The 20167-nt window shown below is 33.7% G+C and overlaps 2 protein-coding genes across 4 annotated transcripts in view; one reads left to right on the top strand and one right to left on the bottom strand.

Annotated features, from left to right (window-relative positions):
- The first annotated feature begins 385 nt into the window (after window positions 1-385).
- On the top strand, window positions 386-14448 carry wdr48b (WD repeat domain 48b). 3 transcript variants are annotated; one of them, XM_073848661.1, is made up of 19 exons: window positions 386-839; window positions 1536-1676; window positions 1874-1952; window positions 2302-2384; window positions 2615-2744; window positions 5946-6034; window positions 6150-6251; window positions 7210-7434; window positions 7545-7619; window positions 7721-7823; window positions 8041-8138; window positions 8214-8321; window positions 8409-8505; window positions 9651-9731; window positions 10375-10480; window positions 10575-10662; window positions 11587-11663; window positions 11803-11995; window positions 13636-14448. In XM_073848661.1, exons 1-19 carry the CDS (start codon window positions 792-794, stop codon window positions 13729-13731), a joined length of 2019 nt encoding a protein of 672 aa, XP_073704762.1. In that variant the 5' UTR covers window positions 386-791; the 3' UTR covers window positions 13732-14448. The 3 variants fall into 3 exon arrangements, with proteins under 3 accessions (XP_073704762.1, XP_073704761.1, XP_073704760.1); XM_073848660.1 differs by having other exon boundaries at window positions 390-839; window positions 1877-1952; window positions 9651-9746; XM_073848659.1 differs by having other exon boundaries at window positions 391-839; window positions 9651-9746.
- A 1045-nt stretch (window positions 14449-15493) lies between these two features.
- The window catches only part of blvra (biliverdin reductase A), a 5977-nt gene continuing 1303 nt past the window's right edge, over window positions 15494-20167 (bottom strand). Inside the window, exons 3-7 of the mRNA XM_073848568.1 lie at window positions 19641-19788; window positions 19423-19520; window positions 19181-19288; window positions 18913-19081; window positions 15494-17449 (exon numbers count right to left, since the gene is read on the bottom strand). Of these exons, the coding sequence (XP_073704669.1) occupies window positions 17185-17449; window positions 18913-19081; window positions 19181-19288; window positions 19423-19520; window positions 19641-19788 (788 nt within the window). The 3' untranslated portion in view covers window positions 15494-17184. The remainder of the gene's footprint in view (window positions 17450-18912; window positions 19082-19180; window positions 19289-19422; window positions 19521-19640; window positions 19789-20167) is intronic.

Below are 20167 nucleotides of genomic sequence, written 5' to 3'. Positions count from 1 at the left end.
TAAGTAAAAAGCTCTATAATGTTTATGCATATGTTAGCTTTAAAAGTGAAAGACAACATATAAACAGATGAGTGTAAGTTGTTTAATGGAAAATACACATTTTAATAAACTTTAAACTGCAAAGAGATATTTTAAAATGCATAACAGTATTCAAATTTAAAACATATTATTTATGCTCTAATATCAACAGTTGTGGTAAATGTCTCCTTCATGTTGTTCTATATGCATTCTGCATATGCCCGCTGCTCGTAAAGCAGTTTTACTTTCATAGATAGGAATATGACATTTAAGCAAAATTTCAAACAAAAAATAGACACCAGAAAATGTTATGCAGGACAGAGGAGGGTTAAATATGTGTTCATAGTGATTATATTGTGCATGTAGTTATTGCCAGTGTTTTGTTTATGAAGCATTTTCACTCAGGTTTTGTTTAAGCAACACACATTTTTGATGTCTCCCCTATGATTCACCTGCAGTATTTTAGAGAACTATGCCCTACTGCATTACTGTATAAAACTAAAAACCCCAGAAAATAGTACAAACAATGTTTAATTTATAATGTAGGCTATAATACACGTATGTTATGTCGTGTGCAAATAACACTAAGCAACTTCAAATATAAAAGTCAGTATTCACTATCTGCAAATGACTAGCTCAGGTGAACCAACTAGCTCGCAAATGTACCCAACGGTGACCTCTAGTGACAAAAGATTTTGACATATTCAACAAACGCCGGAACGTAAGCCGCTCTCGTCCGGAAGTGACGCGTTCACCGATTGTCAACATGCAAGATGGCGACCCATCACAGACAGAACGCTGCCGGACGGAGGAAAGTCCAGGTAATAATTTATAGATAACGTTTCGTAACTTTACAACTATGTATTTGTAAATGTATAATACGTTTACATGTTTCAAGAAAGTGTCGCCAAATATAGCGTCCATAATATTTACAAACCCAAACATTTTTACCCGTACAAGAAGTACTGTGGTGTTATCATAGTACAGTGATGATATGTAGCGCAGTGGCATTCAGGTATTTTTAAATGTGTCCAAATACTTATTGGACCACTGTACCAGAATAGATTGATGTAATTAAATGAGCTCTTTTAGTACAATTGTGTGCTTATTGATTAGGTTCATTAGATTAAAAACATTGTCTTTGTATACAGATGTTGTACAGCCTCAGGTTAATCTGATTTCAAAGCTGAATTTTAGCATCATTACTCCAGTCACATGATCCTTCAGAAATAATTCTAATATTCTGATTTGCTGTTAAAAACATGTATTACTACTACTATTATTATTTTTCTAAAAATATGACTGTTTTTGTTGTACTTTGGATCAAATAAATGCATGCTTGATGAGCAGAAGAGACTTCTTTAAAAAAACATAAAAATCTTACTGTGCAAAATCTTTCAACTGGTACTGTATAATCAATTGTTTTCTATATCTGAAGAACATAGGTATTTTGGTAGACTGTAGGTTTTCTTTGATTGTCTGATAAACTGGAGTTATTAATACTAACTTGTTTACAGGTTTCCTACGTGATTAGAGATGAAGTGGAGAAGTACAATCGTAATGGTGTGAATGCTCTTCAGCTGGATCCTGCTCTTAACAGACTCTTCACAGCCGGCCGAGATTCCATCATCAGGATATGGAGTGTCAATCAACACAAAGTACAACCAGCATTTTTCATGATTCATGAATAATAATTTATTTTAACCCTTGTTTTTTGTAACCGTGTGACCACACTTTTCATTTTGAACAGCAGTGCTAACTTTATATCTCCCTCAATGTCACTATTTATCCCAGTTCTGTAATTTGTAGTCAAATGTTTCTGATAAGTCCAGCTAATAGCCATTTACTGTTGCAGCAGGATCCTTACATCGCTTCAATGGAGCATCACACAGACTGGGTGAATGACATCATCCTCTGTTGTAATGGAAAAACATGTACGTCTAAGCACCGTATATGCCTTTTACAAAAACTTGATTGTCAAATCTAAATATATTCTAGGCTTTACTGCCCTCCAAAGGCAAAGTGCAGTAACTACGCCAACACTGAAACTGAGAAAAATGCCTTTAAAGTTTTTACGCCAGCTAGTCAAGCATGTTGACACTCTTATTTCTCTGAAACACTCTCGTTTCTCTGGGACGAAATTGAACCAGGAGACTTTGCCACAAGACAAAACAGTTGTCACAAAGTCCATTTTAGGCCTTAACTCAATTTTGACCAAATGTGTAGTTACTGCGCTTTGCCTTTGGAAGGCAGCCAGTGTCAGTGGATTTTTCTGTGTTGTAGTGATATCAGCCTCCTCTGACACCACCGTGAAAGTCTGGAATGCACACAAAGGGTTTTGCATGTCCACGTTACGGACACATAAGGTACATTTCTTGTATTTATCTTAGTTTGTTGCTTTCATTTTTACGCATTAGGGTTATTCTGATGGCAGTTTTACATAAAATTGCAAGACATTTGACTATTGACAATTTGGTCCATTTACAGCTCTAGGAAACTGTATAGAAAACAGACTGAAATTTTGAAAACGTTTTTGCCATTTTGTGTGCAATTATGAGACCTGAAGTGATTTTGTTGATTGTGATTCACTCTTCAGGACTACGTCAAAGCTTTAGCATATGCGAAGGACAAGGAACTGGTGGCGTCGGCTGGACTGGACAGGCAGATCTTCCTGTGGGATGTGAACACACTGACAGCTCTGACCGCCTCTAATAACACAGTCACCAGTGAGTAAGCTCTCTGTTTGACACAGTCTTCCTTCTGAGTCATGGAGTCGAGGGTTGAAGCATGTAATTAAGCAGATGGTTGTGAAAACCAAAATGAAAATGAATGCAGTACTGCATCCAGTGTTATTTCAGTATCACTTTTTATTTTAGTTGTAGTTAATATTTTAGTAATTTTGTTTTGTTGTGTTTGGCTTTCTTTCTTTTTTTTTGATATGATATCATACAGCAATACACCATTTTTCTACAAGTTTGATTGCAACACATAATCATTACTATTAGTGTTCATCATCTGTTTTTGATTACACCATTACTGTTTTTAATATTTATACCATATGTACATCAACTTAACATACAGTAGTCACCACTAATAAGCTACTAAATATATTGTAGTAGCATACATTTTTTTTTTGTACAGCTGCTTTGCAACGATTTGTATTGTGAAAAGCGCTATACAAATAAACTTGAATTGAATTGTATTGAATATGTAAACTACAAGTCAAACGTTTTTAAATGGTACGTTTTTTTATTCTTTTTTAAAGAAGCCTCCTCTGCTCACCAAGCCTGCATTTATTTGATCCAAAGTACAGCTAAAACAGTAACATTTTAAAATATTTTTACTACTTTTTACTACTTTTAAAATAACTGTTTTCTATTTTAATATATTTTAAAATGTATTTTATTCCTGTGATTTCAAAGCTGAATTGTTTGTATTACTCCAGTTACATGATCCTTCAGAAATCATTCAGATATTCTGATTTGCTGCTCAGAAAACATTTATTATTATTATGTTGAAAACTTTTTTTTTTTCAGATTTTTTGATGAATAGAAAGTTCAAAAGAACAGCATTTACGTGAATTAGAAATCTTTTGTAGCATTATAAATGTCTTCAATCACTTTGATCAATTTAAAGCATCCTTGCTAAACAAAAGTATTTAACTTCTTCGTCTTTTGAATGATATAGTGTATAATGTTGCAAAAGATTTTTATTTCAGATAAATGCTGATCTTTGGATCTTTCTATAAATCAAAGAATCCTGAAAAAATGTACTCAACTGTTTTAAATATTGATAGTAATAATAATAATAATTATAAATGTTTCTTGAACAGCAAATTGGCATATCATTATGATTTTTGAAGGATCATGTAACACTTTAGCTTTGATTACTGGAATAAATTACATTTTAAAATATATTCAGTAGGGCTGCACGATATTGGGAAAATATGCAATATGCGATATTGTTGTTGAATATTGCGATAACGATATTTCTTGCGATATTTATTTTTTAAATTATTATTATTTTTATTATTATTGTCTATTTTTAATAATTTATATATGTAATGATCAAATAAACAGGTAAAAGATATTCTTCTGTCATCCGAATTAAATCTAACTTAATAGAAAATGAGTACATCAACAAGATGTTTATTTTCTTTATTATAGGTAGAGCCATTAAAATTGGAGATAACCACTGCGTTTTTAAAGAATCTACAGTATAAATAACAAAAAATAAACGACCCAGTTCTTTCTTAGTCATTTAGACAATAAATGCAGCCATAATCAAAGTAGGCTACTGTTTCAAGGTAAGGTAAGGTAAACATTATTGTCCCTCGCAGGGAAATTTGTCTTGGGCCCATCACCCATGCTGCAATCAATTGACAGAGAAATAAAGCACACCAATAACAATACAAATAACACAACAATAAATAGATAAATACATAACCCCAATAAAAATAAATAAATAAATATATCAAAATAAAATTTTACAGCTCCATACTACAATTATTTAACCACTTTATAGACACAGTGATGAATTTTTAAATCTATTCATTCTACAATAAGGAACTCTAAACCTCCTCCCAGAAGGCAACAACTCATAGTCTGTGTACAAAATGTGTGTTGAATCACAAACAATCTTATTAGCTTGTCTTAGAGTAGCCTTTTCATTGTCTGCAGTGATGTCTGTTCTTTTACAATATTCAAAGTGCAAATAGAGACCGAATTTTTGAAGCATGATACAGTTATAGACAACTACAAAACTTAATATATAGCCCACATATTAATAACAGCCTAAATATGTTATATAGCCTAATTTGCGCGCATTGTGGGTTCGCTCTCTAAACACGGGGTATTAAAATTGTATTTGAATGCGCGTGCGCGTGTTACTTTCGGTTTCGTTTTTAACGACCGCGCGAAACTCTCAGCAGTGCATAGCGTCCATTCTACAATACAATAGATTACTTTAACAAAACCTTGTTTTGAAAGTGGCAGGACACAAACGGGATTTTGAAAAAAGCGTGTCCCCACAGTGGAAATGATGCCTATGTGTGAGCGGTCCTCTGCAGCTGAGTTATCATTTGATTTGAATGTGTGCCGCGTTGTACAGTAGCCTATATTAAGACTGAGGCGGCAGAATTGTATTTGACAGAATGTGCGCGCTCTAACACGAAATATAGATTGTGGGGACCTTTTAACTGTCCACAGTAAAACATCGTCATATCACACACACCTAATTGCAATGCAGTTTGTGAAGATCCGGGACAGAGGATAGTTGAGTGCAAAAAACAGCCGGTTCCTAGTTCAGCGGAGCGCAGTGTCAGTGACAGGGAGTGACTGACGGCTAAATAATATCTCAAAAGTTAATTAAAGGGAATAATATAAAGATTAAGTTTAAATGGTTATGTAATGTTGAAGAGAAAGGCGAACCTGTCACACTGCAGCTCACAGCACAGCAGTCTGTGCAGTAGTTAGCCTAGTGAAAGTTTTGTAAAGAAATGAAACCAATTAAATGCCATTTATCGCAACTCTGCGATACCAATATCGCATACACTGTTATCGCGATAACGATAATTATTCGATATATCGTGCAGCCCTAATATTCAGATAGAAAGCAGTTATTTTAAATAAAAAATATATATATTTCACATATTACTGCTTTTGTTGTACTTTGGATCAAATAAATGCAGGCTTGGTGAGCAAAAGAGAAAAAATCTTACTGTTCAAAAACATTTGACTGGTAGTGTAAACATATTTTATTCTTTATTTTAGTTTGTTATTTCGTATTTCGTCAAGTTAAACTTAAAAAAAGAAGACATTTTAGATTGTATATCTTATTTTATTTCAGTTAACATTTATTTTATTTAAGAATATTATAGTTTTTGTTAACTATACTAACCCTGATTGCATCTATCATTTCTGTGATAGCTTCCTCACTGAGTGGAAACAAGGACTCTATCTACAGTCTGGCCATGAATCAGACAGGAACTGTGATCATCTCTGGATCTACAGAGAAGGTTAGTCTCACAGTTTTTTAGTTTTCATGTTTTAGGGAAGAAAAATCATAATTTTAACTGCAGGCTCAAATAAAACATTTCGGTTACTGGAAGTGATTTGTGTCTTTTTTTTCAGGTCTTGAGGGTCTGGGATCCACGGACATGTGCTAAGCTAATGAAGCTGAAAGGCCACGCTGACAACGTCAAAACGTTATTGTTAAACAGAGACGGCACTCAGGTAGGATTGAGCATGGCTCCAGACATAATTGTATGTCATGTGTGCAAAAAAAAATCAAGTTTGCAATCCTGCCTTTCAAATTGCATTACAGTTGACTTTCAGAACAAACATTTACAGATAATGTACTCTACTCACCCCCTTGTCATTTAACATGTTCATGTCATTCTTTCTTCAGTCATAAGGAAATTGTTTTTTGAGTAAAAAATTTCTCTCCATATAATGGACTTCTATGGTGCCCCTGAGTTTGAACTTCCAAAATGCAGCTTCAAAGGGATCTAAACGATCACACCTGAGGAAAAATCACAAATTATATATTTTTAAACTCAAATGCTCATCTTGTTTAGCTTGGCAAAATGACCGTTTGAGATTAAAAAGTATATAAGTTGCAAATGTTTTTAGAAAATAACAGATTTTTCCTAACTCAGGGGCACCATAAATGTCCATTATATGGAGAGAAATGTTTTACTCAAAGAACATAATTTCCTTATGACTGAAGAAAGAAACATCATTGGATGTCAAGGGGGCCGATCCCCTCGGCTGGGATCATTTAGAGCCCTTTGAAGCTGCATTTAAACTGTATTTTGGAAGTTCAAACTTGGGGGCACCATAAAAGTCCATCATATGGAAAGCAATCCTGAAATAGTTTTCTTAAAAAACACCATTTCTTTACGACTGACAAAGAAAGACAAGAACATCTTGGAAGACAAGAGGGTGAGTACATTATCTGTAAATTCTTGTTCTGAAAGTAAACTACCCCTTTAACATAAATGTGTTTTGGATTTGGTTTGTAAACAAATGGGGTTTTTTTCAGACTACACAAAAATTTAACAGATTTTGCATCAGAAATGCCAAAACAGTTATTTTTCTGTCTGATCACAGCCATCATCATACGCGTATTGACTTTAGTAAGGTTTTTCATCAGACATACATGTTAAACCTGCTTTGTTTCTCTGTATAGTGTCTCTCCGGTAGCTCGGATGGCACAATACGTCTGTGGTCTCTTGGCCAGCAGCGATGCATTGCCACATACCGGGTCCACGATGAAGGCGTATGGGCGCTTCAGGTGAATGAAGCCTTCACACACTTCTACTCCGGCGGACGTGACCGAAAAATCTACTGTACGGATCTACGTAACCCTGACTTGCGTGTGCTCATATGTGAAGAGAAAGCACCTGTTCTGAAGGTGAGCTTGAACTGCTTGGTGTTTGAAAATATAGAAATGATGTCAAGATCAAATGTACGTTCAATCTGTCAGAAACCTGGTCTTACAGTGTATCTGGTGTCTCTGTGCAGATGGAATTGGACAAATCTGCTGATCCACCTCAAGCAATTTGGGTGTCCACAACTAAATCATTTGTAAACAAATGGGTCAGTTACATTTCAGAATTTTTTTTTTTTGAACAGTGGCATATATGCAATTGAATTGAAATGCTCATATCTCTCTGAATTTGTTTATTTGGCATTCTCAGTCTCTAAAGGGCATGCATAACTTCAGAGCATCTGGAGAATACGACAATGACTGCAGTGCACCTTTAACTCCACTGTGTACACAGCCAGAGCAGGTCGTCAAAGGTAAGTGAACATCTGTGTGTGCTTGAGCAAGCACCTTAGTGTTAAGTTAAAATTCAGGGCTGTTAATCATAAGGTTGCTGGTTTGATCCCTGAGTAAACCATGAGCAAATTGTATAAGGAACTTGTTGCTTTTGATATATGTCTCCATTAAATGGCTGATTACTAATCTCTCTTAATCAAAATGAGCTAGTCTGTTCTTTTTAATTTATTATTTCAGGTGGCACCAGCATTGTTCAGTGTCATATTCTCAATGACAAAAGGCACATACTCACTAAAGACTCCAATGACAGTGTGGCATTCTGGGATGTCCTCAAGGTAAGTGAAGATCATGAGAAGATTTTATGGCATCTTAAGACCAATTATGTAATTGGCTCGCTTTGTGTTTTGTAGGCATGTAAGGGGGAAGACTTGGGTAAAGTAGACTATGATGAAGAAATTAAAAAGAGGTTCAAGACGGTCTATGTGCCAAACTGGTTTACTGTAGATCTCAAAACAGGGGTGAGTATTAGCGTCTTGGTTTTCAATTAATAATAAGGGTGCAGATGAAAGATTATGTAAGTTAAATCTGTTCTTGCTTCTTTTCAGATGCTGACTATCACGCTAGATGAAAGTGATTGTTTTGCGGCGTGGGTGGCAGCTAAAGATGCTGGATTCACAAGCCCAGATGGCTCTGATCCAAAGTGTAATGTTTTTTCTAAGTGCATATTGATGTTTTGCTGTGACTTAAGTATTTTTCTCTTAAAGGAGTTAGCTGAATATCTCATTTTTATGCTGCAAATATGAAATTCTTGAAAGCAAAACACAATTAAATAGGGACTAGACTACACTACCATTCAAAAGTTATTTTTTTAACAGTAAACAGTAGGATTTTTATAGTTTTTATAGGCTCACCAAGCCTGCATGTATTTGATCCAAAGTACAGCAAAAACAGTAACATTTTAAAGTATTTTTACTTTTTAAATTAACTGATTTCTGTTTGAATATATTTTAAAATGTAATTTATTCCTGTGATCAAAGCAAAATTTTAAGCATCATTACATCAGTTTTTAGTGTCACATGATCCTTGAGAAATCATTCTAATTATGCTGATTTGCTGTTCAAGACACATTTATTATTATTATTATTATTATTATCAATATTTAAAACAGTTGATGACTGTTTGATGAATAGAAAGATCCAAAGAAATGACAGAAATTGATACTTTTATTTAGTAAAGATGCTTTAAATTAATCAAAAGTGGTGATAAAGACATTTATAATGTTATAAAAGATTTCTTTTTTCAGGTAAATTCTGATCTTTGATCAGCTGTTTTTAACATACTAATAATAAGCAGCAAATCAGAATATTAGAATGATATCTGAAGGATCATGTGACTGAAGTACTGGTGCAAAAAATCACGGCTTTAAAATCACAAGAATACATTTTTTGCTGTTCTTTGGATCAAATAAATCCAGGCTTGGTGAGCAGAAGAGACTTCTTTAACAAAACAAAAAAAAACATTAAAAGTCTTACTGTTTAAAAACTTTTGACTGGTAGTGTATGTTTTGTTTTTTTCGCAGATCTATTTGGTGCCACTAGGGATGCTGAATTTATACACCTAACATTTAAAACAAGATATAATTTAATTTAGCATTTCTTTAAAATCTTTTCCCAAGTCGCACTGCCTTTTTAGATGTAAGGACATTTAGAACATTTAGAAAACAACACAATGCTACGGATTTGTTGAAGTTTGTGTATATTTGTTTATTCATATTCTGACCTTACAATATTAGCTCAGCAGTGAGAATTATGTATCAACCATTCTTTGTGTTTATTCATATGTTTCAGTGAATCTGGGTGGGCTGCTCCTGCAGGCGCTGTTAGAGTTCTGGCCCAGAACTCATGTAAACCCAATGGAAGAGGAAGAAGGTGAACTCAACCATGGTAGACCTTTTTTTGTTTGTTTGTTTGTTTGTTTGTTTGTTTGTTTTTTGCAAAGGAATATTTTAATAAAGGCAATAATGATTATTATATGTGACCCTGGACCACAGAACCAGTCGTAAGTAGCATGGGTATATTTGTAGCATTGCATTGTATGGGTCAAAATTGTATATTTATATTTATGCCAAAAATTAGGATATTAAGTAAAGATAATGTTCCATGAAGATATTTTGTAAATTTTCTACTGTAAATATATAAAAACTTAAAAATGTTTGATTAGTAATATGCATTGCTAAAACTTCATTTGGACAACTTTTAAAGGCGATTTTAAAACAAACGATACATCAATTGAAAGCTTATTAATTCAGCTTTCAAAAAAATTTATAAAAATGGAATGTTAAGACTTTTAAGGTTTTGTGGTCCAGGGTCACATATCTGTTAATACTTCTAGTATTGAATTAAATTTTCTTTGACTTACGTCTGCTATTTTAGTATTTCTAAAAAAATAAGTCTCTAGACTTCTTTTGCAAGCCATTCTGGGATTGCTTAATACACATATATGCATGCAGTGATTTTGCTAGTGGTTTCTGAGCTTCATTTACATTATTTTCTGTGTTAATTTTCTCTGCAGTGAACGGTGAACAAGAGAGCCGAATTCAAAAGGGCAATGGCTACTTTCAGGTTCCTCCACACACTCCTGTCATCTTTGGTGAAGCAGGAGGAAGAACATTGTTTAGGTCAGAAAAACTGTTTCCGGTACTGATGAAGACATTAAACTCGTCCTTCCTGCATCTTATCTTCAATATAAGCCATCTTTCTTTCCAATTCTAGGTTATTGTGCCGTGATTCTGGAGGAGAGACGGAGTCCATGTTACTGAATGAAACCGTACCTCAGTGGGTTATTGATATCACTGTAGATGTGAGTGTTTCAAATCCAACAGGCATTCTGTTATGTGTTCATCATATGTTTGTGATTGTAAACTACAATTCAAAAGGTTTGAAATATTTTTACTTTTTAAAATAACTGTTTAAAATGTAATTTATTCCTCTGATTTCAAAGCTAAATTTTTACCGTCATTACTCCAGTCACATAATCCTTCAGAAATCATTCTAATATTCTGATTTGCTGCTTAAAAATATTATTATTATCGTTATTATTATTTGTATTATGTTGAAAACAAACAAGTAGATTTTTTTTCAAGTTTCTTAAAGATGAATAAAAAGTTCAGAAAAACAGCATTTATGTGAAATAGAAATCTTTTGTAACATTATAAATGTCTTTATCATCCCTTTTTATCCATTTAAAGCATCCTCGCTAAATAAAAGTATTAATTTCTATAATTTCTTTGTAAACAAAAAAATATATATTTATATATTATATATGGTATAATGGTATAGTATACAATGTATAATGTTATAAAAGCTTTTTATTTTAGAAAAATGCTGACCATTGGATCTTTCTAATTATCTAATAATCCTGAAAAAAATGTTCTTAACTGTTTTTAATATTTATAATTAAAAATAATAATAGAAAATGTTTCTTGAACAACAAATCAGCATGTTAGAATTATTTCTGAAGGATCATGACACTAAAGACTGAAGTTATGATGCTAAAAATGTAGCTTTGATCACAGAAATGAATTACATTTTACAATGTATTCAAATAGAAAGCAGCTATTTTAAATAGCAAGATGTTTCATAAAAATTCTGCTTTGCTGTGTTTTGGATCAAATCAATGCACGCCTGTTGAGCAGAAGAGACTTCTTTAAAAAACATAAAAAATCTTCTGTGCAAAAACTTTTGACTGGTAATTTATATTAACTGTTTTTCTTCTCTGCTACAGAAAAACATGCCAAAATTCAACAAGATCCCATTCTACCTCCAACCTCATTCGTCATCTGGGGCCAAAACACTCAAAAAGTATGTTGTTTGTAAAAGTGATCAAATGGAAAAGCAATAACGAATAAGTGTTATGCTTAGAAATTCACATTTTATGACAGTGCAAAAGCAATATTTGAATGTACATTCGTGATTATTCATCGTGGTCTGTTGTTTTCAGGGACCGTTTGTCTGCTAGCGACATGCTACAGGTGAGAAAAGTGATGGAACACGTCTACGAGAAGATCATTAACCTCGACACAGAGTCACAGACCACCAGCTCCTCAGCCAATGACAAGCCAGGAGAGCAGGAAAAAGAGGAAGACGTGGCGGTGATTGCTGAAGAGAAGATTGAGCTCATGTGTTTGGATCAGGTTAGGCCTCCTATCAGACCTCCTTAAAGGAGAATTTCACTTTCAGAACAAAAATGTACAGATAATTTACTCACCCCCTTCTCATCCAAGATGTTCATGTCTTTCTTTCTTCTGTCGTAAAGAAATTGCTTTTTGAGGAGAACATTTCAGGAATGTTCTCCATATAGTGGACTTCCAAGGTGCCCACGAGTTTGAACTTCCAAAATGCAGTGTAATGCAGCTTCAAAGGTGAAGAAGAAGAGTCTTGTTTAGCAAAACAATCTGTTATTTTCTAAAACAATTACAATTTCTATACTTCTTTTTAACCTCAAATGCTCATCTTGTCTAGCTCTGCCTCAACTCTGTATTCCAGTCCAAGACAAGTTAGGGTATGTCAAAAAAACTCCCATCTCATTGTCTCCTCCAACTGCGATATTAGTCCTACATCGCAGTTTTGTAAAGGGTGTTTGATCCTTTGTGAACACTGGGTTGGTACTCCTGCAGCGATGTTTTTTTGTTTTTTGTTTTTAAGTTGGAGGAGAAAATGAGATGGGAGTTTTTTGACCCAGAAAACAGAGTTCACGCAGAGCTAGACAAGATGAGCATTTGAGCTTGAAAAGTTTATAAATTGTCAATTAAAAAAACAAAAAAAACAATGGTTTCATTAGATAAGACCCTTCTTCCTCGGCTGGGATCATTTAGAGCCCTTTTAAGCTGCATTTAAACTGCATTTTGCAAATTCAAACTCAGGTGCACCATAGAAGTCCACTATATGGAGAGAAATCCTGAAATGTTTGTCTCAACACAATTTCTTTACGACTAAAGGAAAGGAAAGGAAGGAAAGGGGGTGAGTGAGGCCAAGTATGGTGACCCATACAAGGAATTTGTGCTCTGCATTTAACCCATCCAAGTGCACACACACAGTAGTGAACACACACACACCGTGAACACACACCCGGAGCAGTGGGCAGCCATTGCTGCGGCGCCCGGGGAGCAGTTGGGGGATCGGTGCCTTGCTCAAGGGACTCACCTCAGTCGTGGTATTGAGGGTGGAGAGAGTGCTGTACATTCACTCCCCCCACCTACAATCCCTGCCGGACCTGAGACTCGAACCTGCAACCTTTGGGTTACAAGTTCGACTCTCTAACCATTAGGCCACGGCTAAAGAAAGACCCCAAAAGAAAGAAAGACATGAACATCTTAGATGACGGTGTGAGTAAATTATCTGTAAATTTTTGTTCTGGAAGTGAACTACTCCTTTAACCATTTCCACACTATTCACTCCAATGTACTCATTATTTGCTGTTCAACAACTTATTTTCCCCAGATGCTGAAACAAATGTAAAGAGGTGACCTAAATTCTGATTGGCTGTTACAATTCACAACGCTTTTGTGACACCAGTAACCCTAATAATAAAATTTAAAGTGTGAAACATTGATTAACCCAGGGTTAAAGTGGCCTAAATGCTAGTTTAAACCGTGTGAAAGGACTTAAAATTAAGTATATCCTACATTTTAGGTGACTTCCTGCTACTTTAACATTATTTACATACTTATTTTTTATTAATGCTTAACTGCACTGATTGTTTCAGTTAGATTATATATAATGAATTTCATTCAATAGTGTTTGGACTATTGTTAATGTTTTCTGTCTGTTGTAGGTTTTGGATCCGAACATGGATCTCAGGACTGTAAAGCATTTCATCTGGAAGAGCGGTGGAGACCTGACCCTTCATTATAAACAGAAATCCACGTGAGCCCTTTCGACCACTGTACAGACCCCAATAACCTTCAACCCACATCGCTTAGACTTCCAGAAGCAGCATCCCAGAATGCCCTGCTGTTCTCAGGTCTGATGGTCACCCAGGAGGAATGTTGTTTTTATCTGTTCGTTCTCTGTGCATTGGCTAAAATGACAAAGCCAGCAGAAAGATCTGATCCGACAGTTGAAGGTTAAAGACTGACGCAGTTGCAATGACTGCGATGTTCTGTGAACTACGACTTCAATGTTTGTCTGCCTTTATTTCATTGACTGTTTTTTGTATATTTATTACTAGTCTTGTCCAGCTTAACAGAAGTCATGATGATGCACACAAGTACTTCCATTCTCAGACATTCCAGATACATTCATCCAGATCCAGATCTTCTTGAAGCTCCCATTTGCTTCTTTCCAAGTAAACAATGTACCTTCACTTTTTTTTTTTTAGATTTAATGTTATAATTTATTTGAAGCTATTTTTGTATTAAAAATCAAAACTGACCAACGTGGAACAAGTCAGCAAGGATGATTTCAATGCATAGTTGCAATTGGACACTTTCCAAATGTATATTTCTCATCTGTTTGTTATTTGATTTATGTGGATTAGTGCACATGACAGTATTGGCATCATATTAACACAGCTTCTAAGCCCTTGTCAATTAAATGGCTTTAGGGCTGACAGTTTTTGTGAATAAAAGTTGAAACTGTGCTTTCACCTCTTGCTTTCATATAATGCAGGATTTTTATCTATCTGAGCCATAGAAATGAAAGAATAAAAGGTAAAAATACAACTTGTCAGCCTTAGTTATTGCATTAGGCGTTATCAACTAACAACGAACAAGAACTTTTAACAGCATTTATTAGTCTATGTGTAGCATATTAGTATATTTGTAGCAATAGCCAAAAATACATTGTATGGGTCAAAATAATACATTTTTCTTTTATGCCAAAAAATCATTAGTATATTGAGTAAAGATCATGTTCAATGAAGCTATTTTGTGAATTTCCTACTGGAACTATATCAAAGCTTAATTTTTGATTAGTAATATGCATTTCTAAGAACTTCACTTGGACAACTTTAAAGGCGATTTTTTTCAATATTTAGATTTTTTTTGCACCCTCAGATTTTCAAATATTTTCCTTTCCTAACAATAATAAAAAGCTTATTCTTTCGGATGATGTATAAATCAAATAAAATTTAAAAAAATTGACCCTTATGACTAGTTTTGTGGTCCTGGGTCACATAATAAAAGTAGAAACTATTTACTGAATTTATTAGTATTTGATTATTGGCATTGGCATGTATTAAATAATTTGTATTATTGTGTAATTATAAATATTGTTCAGAGTACATTGTTAATTTATACAACTTCAAATGTTGAAATGTACATGTAGATATTACCATTTGGTAGAAATTGATTAATCAACTTTGTAAACATTGTTTGGTCACGAAAAATTAATACTATAGTTACCGAGAATTAAGCATATATACCTAACAATTCTGTAATGTAAAAAAAAATATATATAATTAAATATATAATTTTTATAAATAATTTCAAAATATAATACGAATATACTATGGTTGTAGTACTATTTCTGAACTCTATAGAAAGACTGACATTTAATTTATTTTTTCTGCATTATGATAATTTGGGGCCATGCTTAAAATTTCATTACAAACATTTTACTTCATAGTCTTCATAAAACAGACTTCTGAAATGCTCCGGTTTTAATGTGTGGATTCCACTGTGCAAAATAAATTCCATAAAGCAGGCACAATTTATTAAGTAAAACAAAAAGACAAATGTAAACAAGGAATAATGGTTAGAAAACATTTTCTCTCCCTGTGTTTGTCAGACTATGATATGTGCATTTATGCTCCATTCAGTGCTTTCCCAGAGAGAACACAGCTAGAAAAAAAATGACACCACAGCATGAACGATAAGAGGATCTTAAGAGGAGCTCATCCAGTTTCCACAGAAGTGTCAGAGTAACTTAAATATGATAATGACAATATCAAACCAAACAAAAGTACATAAAATATTGACCAAAATCACAATTTGTATTTGAACACTGGTGCAGATATATAATACTACATTCTTTGCATTCAGTCACATAAAATTGATCTACAAAAAAAACAAGTAGTGAGAAGGAATCATTCCTTTTCTGTTAAATAATAAACTAGCCATGTTAGGTTAAACAAAAACTAGAGTTACGAATGAATACAATAAAGGAATGTGCCGTTAGTGCGTATCCTGGTGCTAGTTACGTCCATTTCTAAAACAAAAACTTTAAACTTTGGATTTTACACAAACTATTACATTACCTGTTTTCAAATCACTGCAATTTCAAGACTAAAAAAAAAAACATTTCACAAAAAAAAAAAATCTGTCATGACCTAAAAGTATTACAAATTCAGTAGTTTTTGTGAAGAATAGAACAAACTTGAAGTCATACTTTAATAGTAGTTTCATTTAGTCCTTTTTTAGTTCACGTCCAGAACTAAAACTTACAGATAATTTACTCACCCTCTTTTCTCACCGTCTTTCTTTCTTCAGTTTTAATGAAACTGTGTTTTTTTGAGGAAAACTTTCAAGGATGTTCTCTATATAGTGGACTTCAATGGTGCCCGTGAGTTTGAACTTCAAACAAATGCAGTTTAAATGCAGCTTCAAAGGGCTCTAAACGATCCCAGGCGAGGAAAAAGGGCGAAAACGATTGGTTAATTTCTAAAAAAAAAAAAAAAAAAAAAAAAAAATTATATACTTTTTAACCTCAAATGCTTGTGGAAGTTGGAAGTTTTTCAACATACCCTAACTGTACTGTCCTGAATGCACAGAGTTCACACAGAGCTAGACAAGACCAGTATTTGAGGTTGAAAAGTATATATTTTGCACATTTATTTTTAGAAAACATCTGATCGTTTTGCTAGATAAGACCCTTCTTCCTCGGCTGTGATCGTTTAAAGCTCTTTGAAGCTGCATTTAAACTGCATTTTGGAAGTTCAAACTCGGGGGCACCAAAGAAGTCCATTATATGGAGAGAAATCCTGAAATGTTTGCCTCAAAACTATTTCTTTGTGACTGAAGAAAGAAAGACATGAACATCTTGGATGACAAGGGGATGAGTAAATTTACTAATTATTTGTAAATTTTGGTTCTGGAAGTGAACTTCTCTATTAAAAGCTATGAAAGATGGATTCAACCATGGGATAAAAAAAAAACCTCAGACTTTCTTTTGACTTAGAATTGAGAGATATAAATGTAGAATTGCAAAGCATAAACTTGCCAGAAACAAAATATACCATAAAAAGCAACTGATTAGCCAGCTGATTCTCATTGTTTAAAAAATTCAAATGAAAATAAACCTATATATTTAATTACTTGAATATGATTTTTTATTCTAGTCATCAGTCAGTGGGTTATTTTGTAAACCCGTAATGTGGACAGGTTTAGGCCTGAGTGTTTTCACTGAGCTGTTGAATGCGGTCTGCCAGCTGCAGGCAGTGTAAGATCCTGCTCCTCTCCTCCTGGAGCTTGGCGGCAGACACTTCACCCTGCAGCTTCCGGCCGAACAGCACCAGATCCTGCATGAACAGCCCCACTGGCTCCCGCTGACCTGGAGGAAGATCCGTCATGGTGGTGTCCTGAAAGCGAAAGTTTATGTGTTTGGCTCTGCCCAGTCCTGGACCCCGCTCTTCAATCCAAGTTAGAGGTCTGCGTCAGAAAGAACTCGAATTAACCTGTGATTTTTTTGTGTGGCAGATGATGAAATTGGTGAAAAAAATAACATACACTGCTGTTCAAAAGTTTGGGATCGGTAAGATTTATAATGTTAAATAAGTCTATTCTGCTCATCAAGGCTGTGTTTATTTGATCAAATTGCAAAAAAAATATATTGTAAAATATTTTTACGATGTAAAATAATGTTTTTCTATTTTAATATATAATAAAATCTAAATTATATATCTGATCAAAGCTGAATTGTAAGCATTATTACTCCAGTATTCACTGTCACTGAAAATAATTCTAACATTTCCTGATTTATTAGCAATGTTGGAATCATTTGTGCTGCTTAATTTTTTTTAGGATTCTTTGAAGCATAAAAAGTTTAAAAGAACAGCATTTATTTAAAAAAAATTATTTTTTAAAACTATTGTTCAAACGTTTGGGGTCAGTACATTTTTCTTTTTTTGAAAGAAATTAATACTTTTATTCAGCAAAGATGTGTTAAATTGATAATAAGTGATATTGTTAGAAAATATTTATATTTTTTACATTTTTTTATTCCTCAAAGAATCCTGGAAAAATATCACAGGTTCCAAAAAAAATTCCAGTATTCCAATCAAATATTTGGCAGCATATTGGAATGATTTCTGACACTTAAGACTGGAGTAATGGCTGACGAAAATTCAGCTTTGCATCACAGGAAGAAATGATATTTTAAAGTATATTAAAATAGAAACCATTATTTTATATTGTAATAACATTTCGCAATATTACTGATTTTTTAATGCATTTTTGATCAAATAATTGCAGCCGTGATGAGCATAAGAGACTTCTTTAAAAATTCAGAAAAATCCCAAACTTTTGAACAGCAGTGTATATTAATTAATTAATTAATTATTAAGTGGAAAAAGTTGAAGAAATGGTTATCAGTTTTTAGAATCTAAATATTTCGAGCTCATTTGTTTGCAATTTAGCTTAATATCTGGGTGTTCATGGATATGTTATTCCTCAGCTACAAAAATATTATAAAAATAAAGTAAAAAAAAAAAAAAAAATGTATATATATATATATATATAAATAATATTAAAATATAAAACATTATTATAAAAATATTACAAATTAATACAGTTTTTATAAATAAATAAATAAATAAATAAATAAATAATAACAGGTGGGGGGGGGGGGAAACTTACATTAAGAGAAAAACTAAAATTATATCTTATGAAATATAATGGAATTTTGAGCTCTTTTGACTTGTGCCAGTAAGTTAAAATTTTTCTGCATAAAATTAGAATTATTCAAAGCATACATATAAAGCATGTTTTAAAATTCATGTGACATTCTGTATGACTATGTGCAGACAGACAGACAGATCAAATACATTTAAAAACAAATAATAAATTGTATTTTTCAATTTAAAAATATCTGTCTGTGGCCACAGTGTACTCACTTCTGCTGTCGGGTCAGAAAGTGTGCCGTCATTTTCATGTATTTGTTCTCTTTCTCCTCCACCAGAGATGCTGCAGTAACCGTGAGCTCCCCAAAAAGATCAACCAACCAGGTCAGTCTGGCAATACCACTGAAAGACGGGAAGCCAAAATTTGTTTTTAGGGATCCACCTAAGAAAAGAAAAAAAAAAAAACACCATCACCATCAATCAAAACCCTAGTGGTAGCCTTTAAAAAAAGATGAATTGCATACTATTATATAATCAGTACCTGTGAAGTGCAGTGTTCCCTCCTCCAGTGTTTTCCCAGCGATGTCTTTTTTCAGCTGTTTGAAGTCAGGAGTAAAGAGTTCGATGTGTTCTTCATGTAGCATCAGGCCTGAAGATACCATACAGAAGTTACATATTCAACCATCCTAGAGGCAGAATCATATTATTTAACAGCTTTATACTAACAAACTTTTACCATTTAAAATATTGCATCCACAACTGTGGATCAAGACAGAAACTCACCCTTTTGCTGAGCAAGACTCCACAGATCCACTGCAGACGTGTGGCTGAGGGTCATGGGATACTCAACACAAACATGCTTCCCTGCCTCCAGGAACTGCCTGAGATCGAGCAGATCAGGAAGAGATGATCATTTTAAAGGGAAGACGTTCAAACTTGATCATTTTTGTCATGTGTGAGAAGTCAGAAGTGATTATGTGTGAGGAGGAAATCTGTGTCACCTGATGTGCTCTTCATGGCTGGTGTTTTCAGTGCATATAAACGCCACATGGATGTCATCTCTGCTCAACGCCTCCGTCATAGAGATCTGCTTCACACCCTGCTGATCCTCAAGAGTCCTCCTGCACAAAACACAAAACACCAGCAGAACTTTAGATAGATTCCAATACATATGAAATATAACAGAGCTTATATATTTATAATTGTTTAAAAAGAATATGATACCAGTCAAAAGTTTTTGAACAGTGAGATTTTTAGTTTTTTAAATAAGTGTCTTCTGCTCACCAAGCCTGCATTTATTTGATCCAAAGTACAGCAAAAACAGTAAAATTTTGAAATATTTTTTACCATTTAAAAAACAACTGTTTTCTACGTTAATATATTGTAAACTGTTTATTTATTATTGTTTATAAATGTATATTTATTCCTGTGATCAAAGCTGAATTTTCAGCATCATTACTCCAGTCTTCAGTGTCACATGATCCTTCAGAAATCATTCTAATATGCAGATTTGCTGTTTTTTAAGATT

This window comes from Garra rufa, chromosome 10 (assembly GCF_049309525.1).
Source record: "Garra rufa chromosome 10, GarRuf1.0, whole genome shotgun sequence".
Classification (NCBI taxonomy): Eukaryota; Metazoa; Chordata; class Actinopteri; order Cypriniformes; family Cyprinidae; genus Garra; species Garra rufa.
This window is presented reverse-complemented; position numbering and strand designations above follow the sequence as displayed.

Coding starts and splice junctions, on each gene's coding strand:
- wdr48b (XM_073848659.1), top strand. CDS start 792: ATGGCGACCCATCACAGACAGAACGCTGCCGGACGGAGGAAAGTCCAG. Junction 1,677..1,873: donor GGAGTGTCAATCAACACAAA/GTACAACCAGCA, acceptor TTACTGTTGCAG/CAGGATCCTTACATCGCTTC. Junction 11,664..11,802: donor GGGGCCAAAACACTCAAAAA/GTATGTTGTTTG, acceptor TGTTGTTTTCAG/GGACCGTTTGTCTGCTAGCG.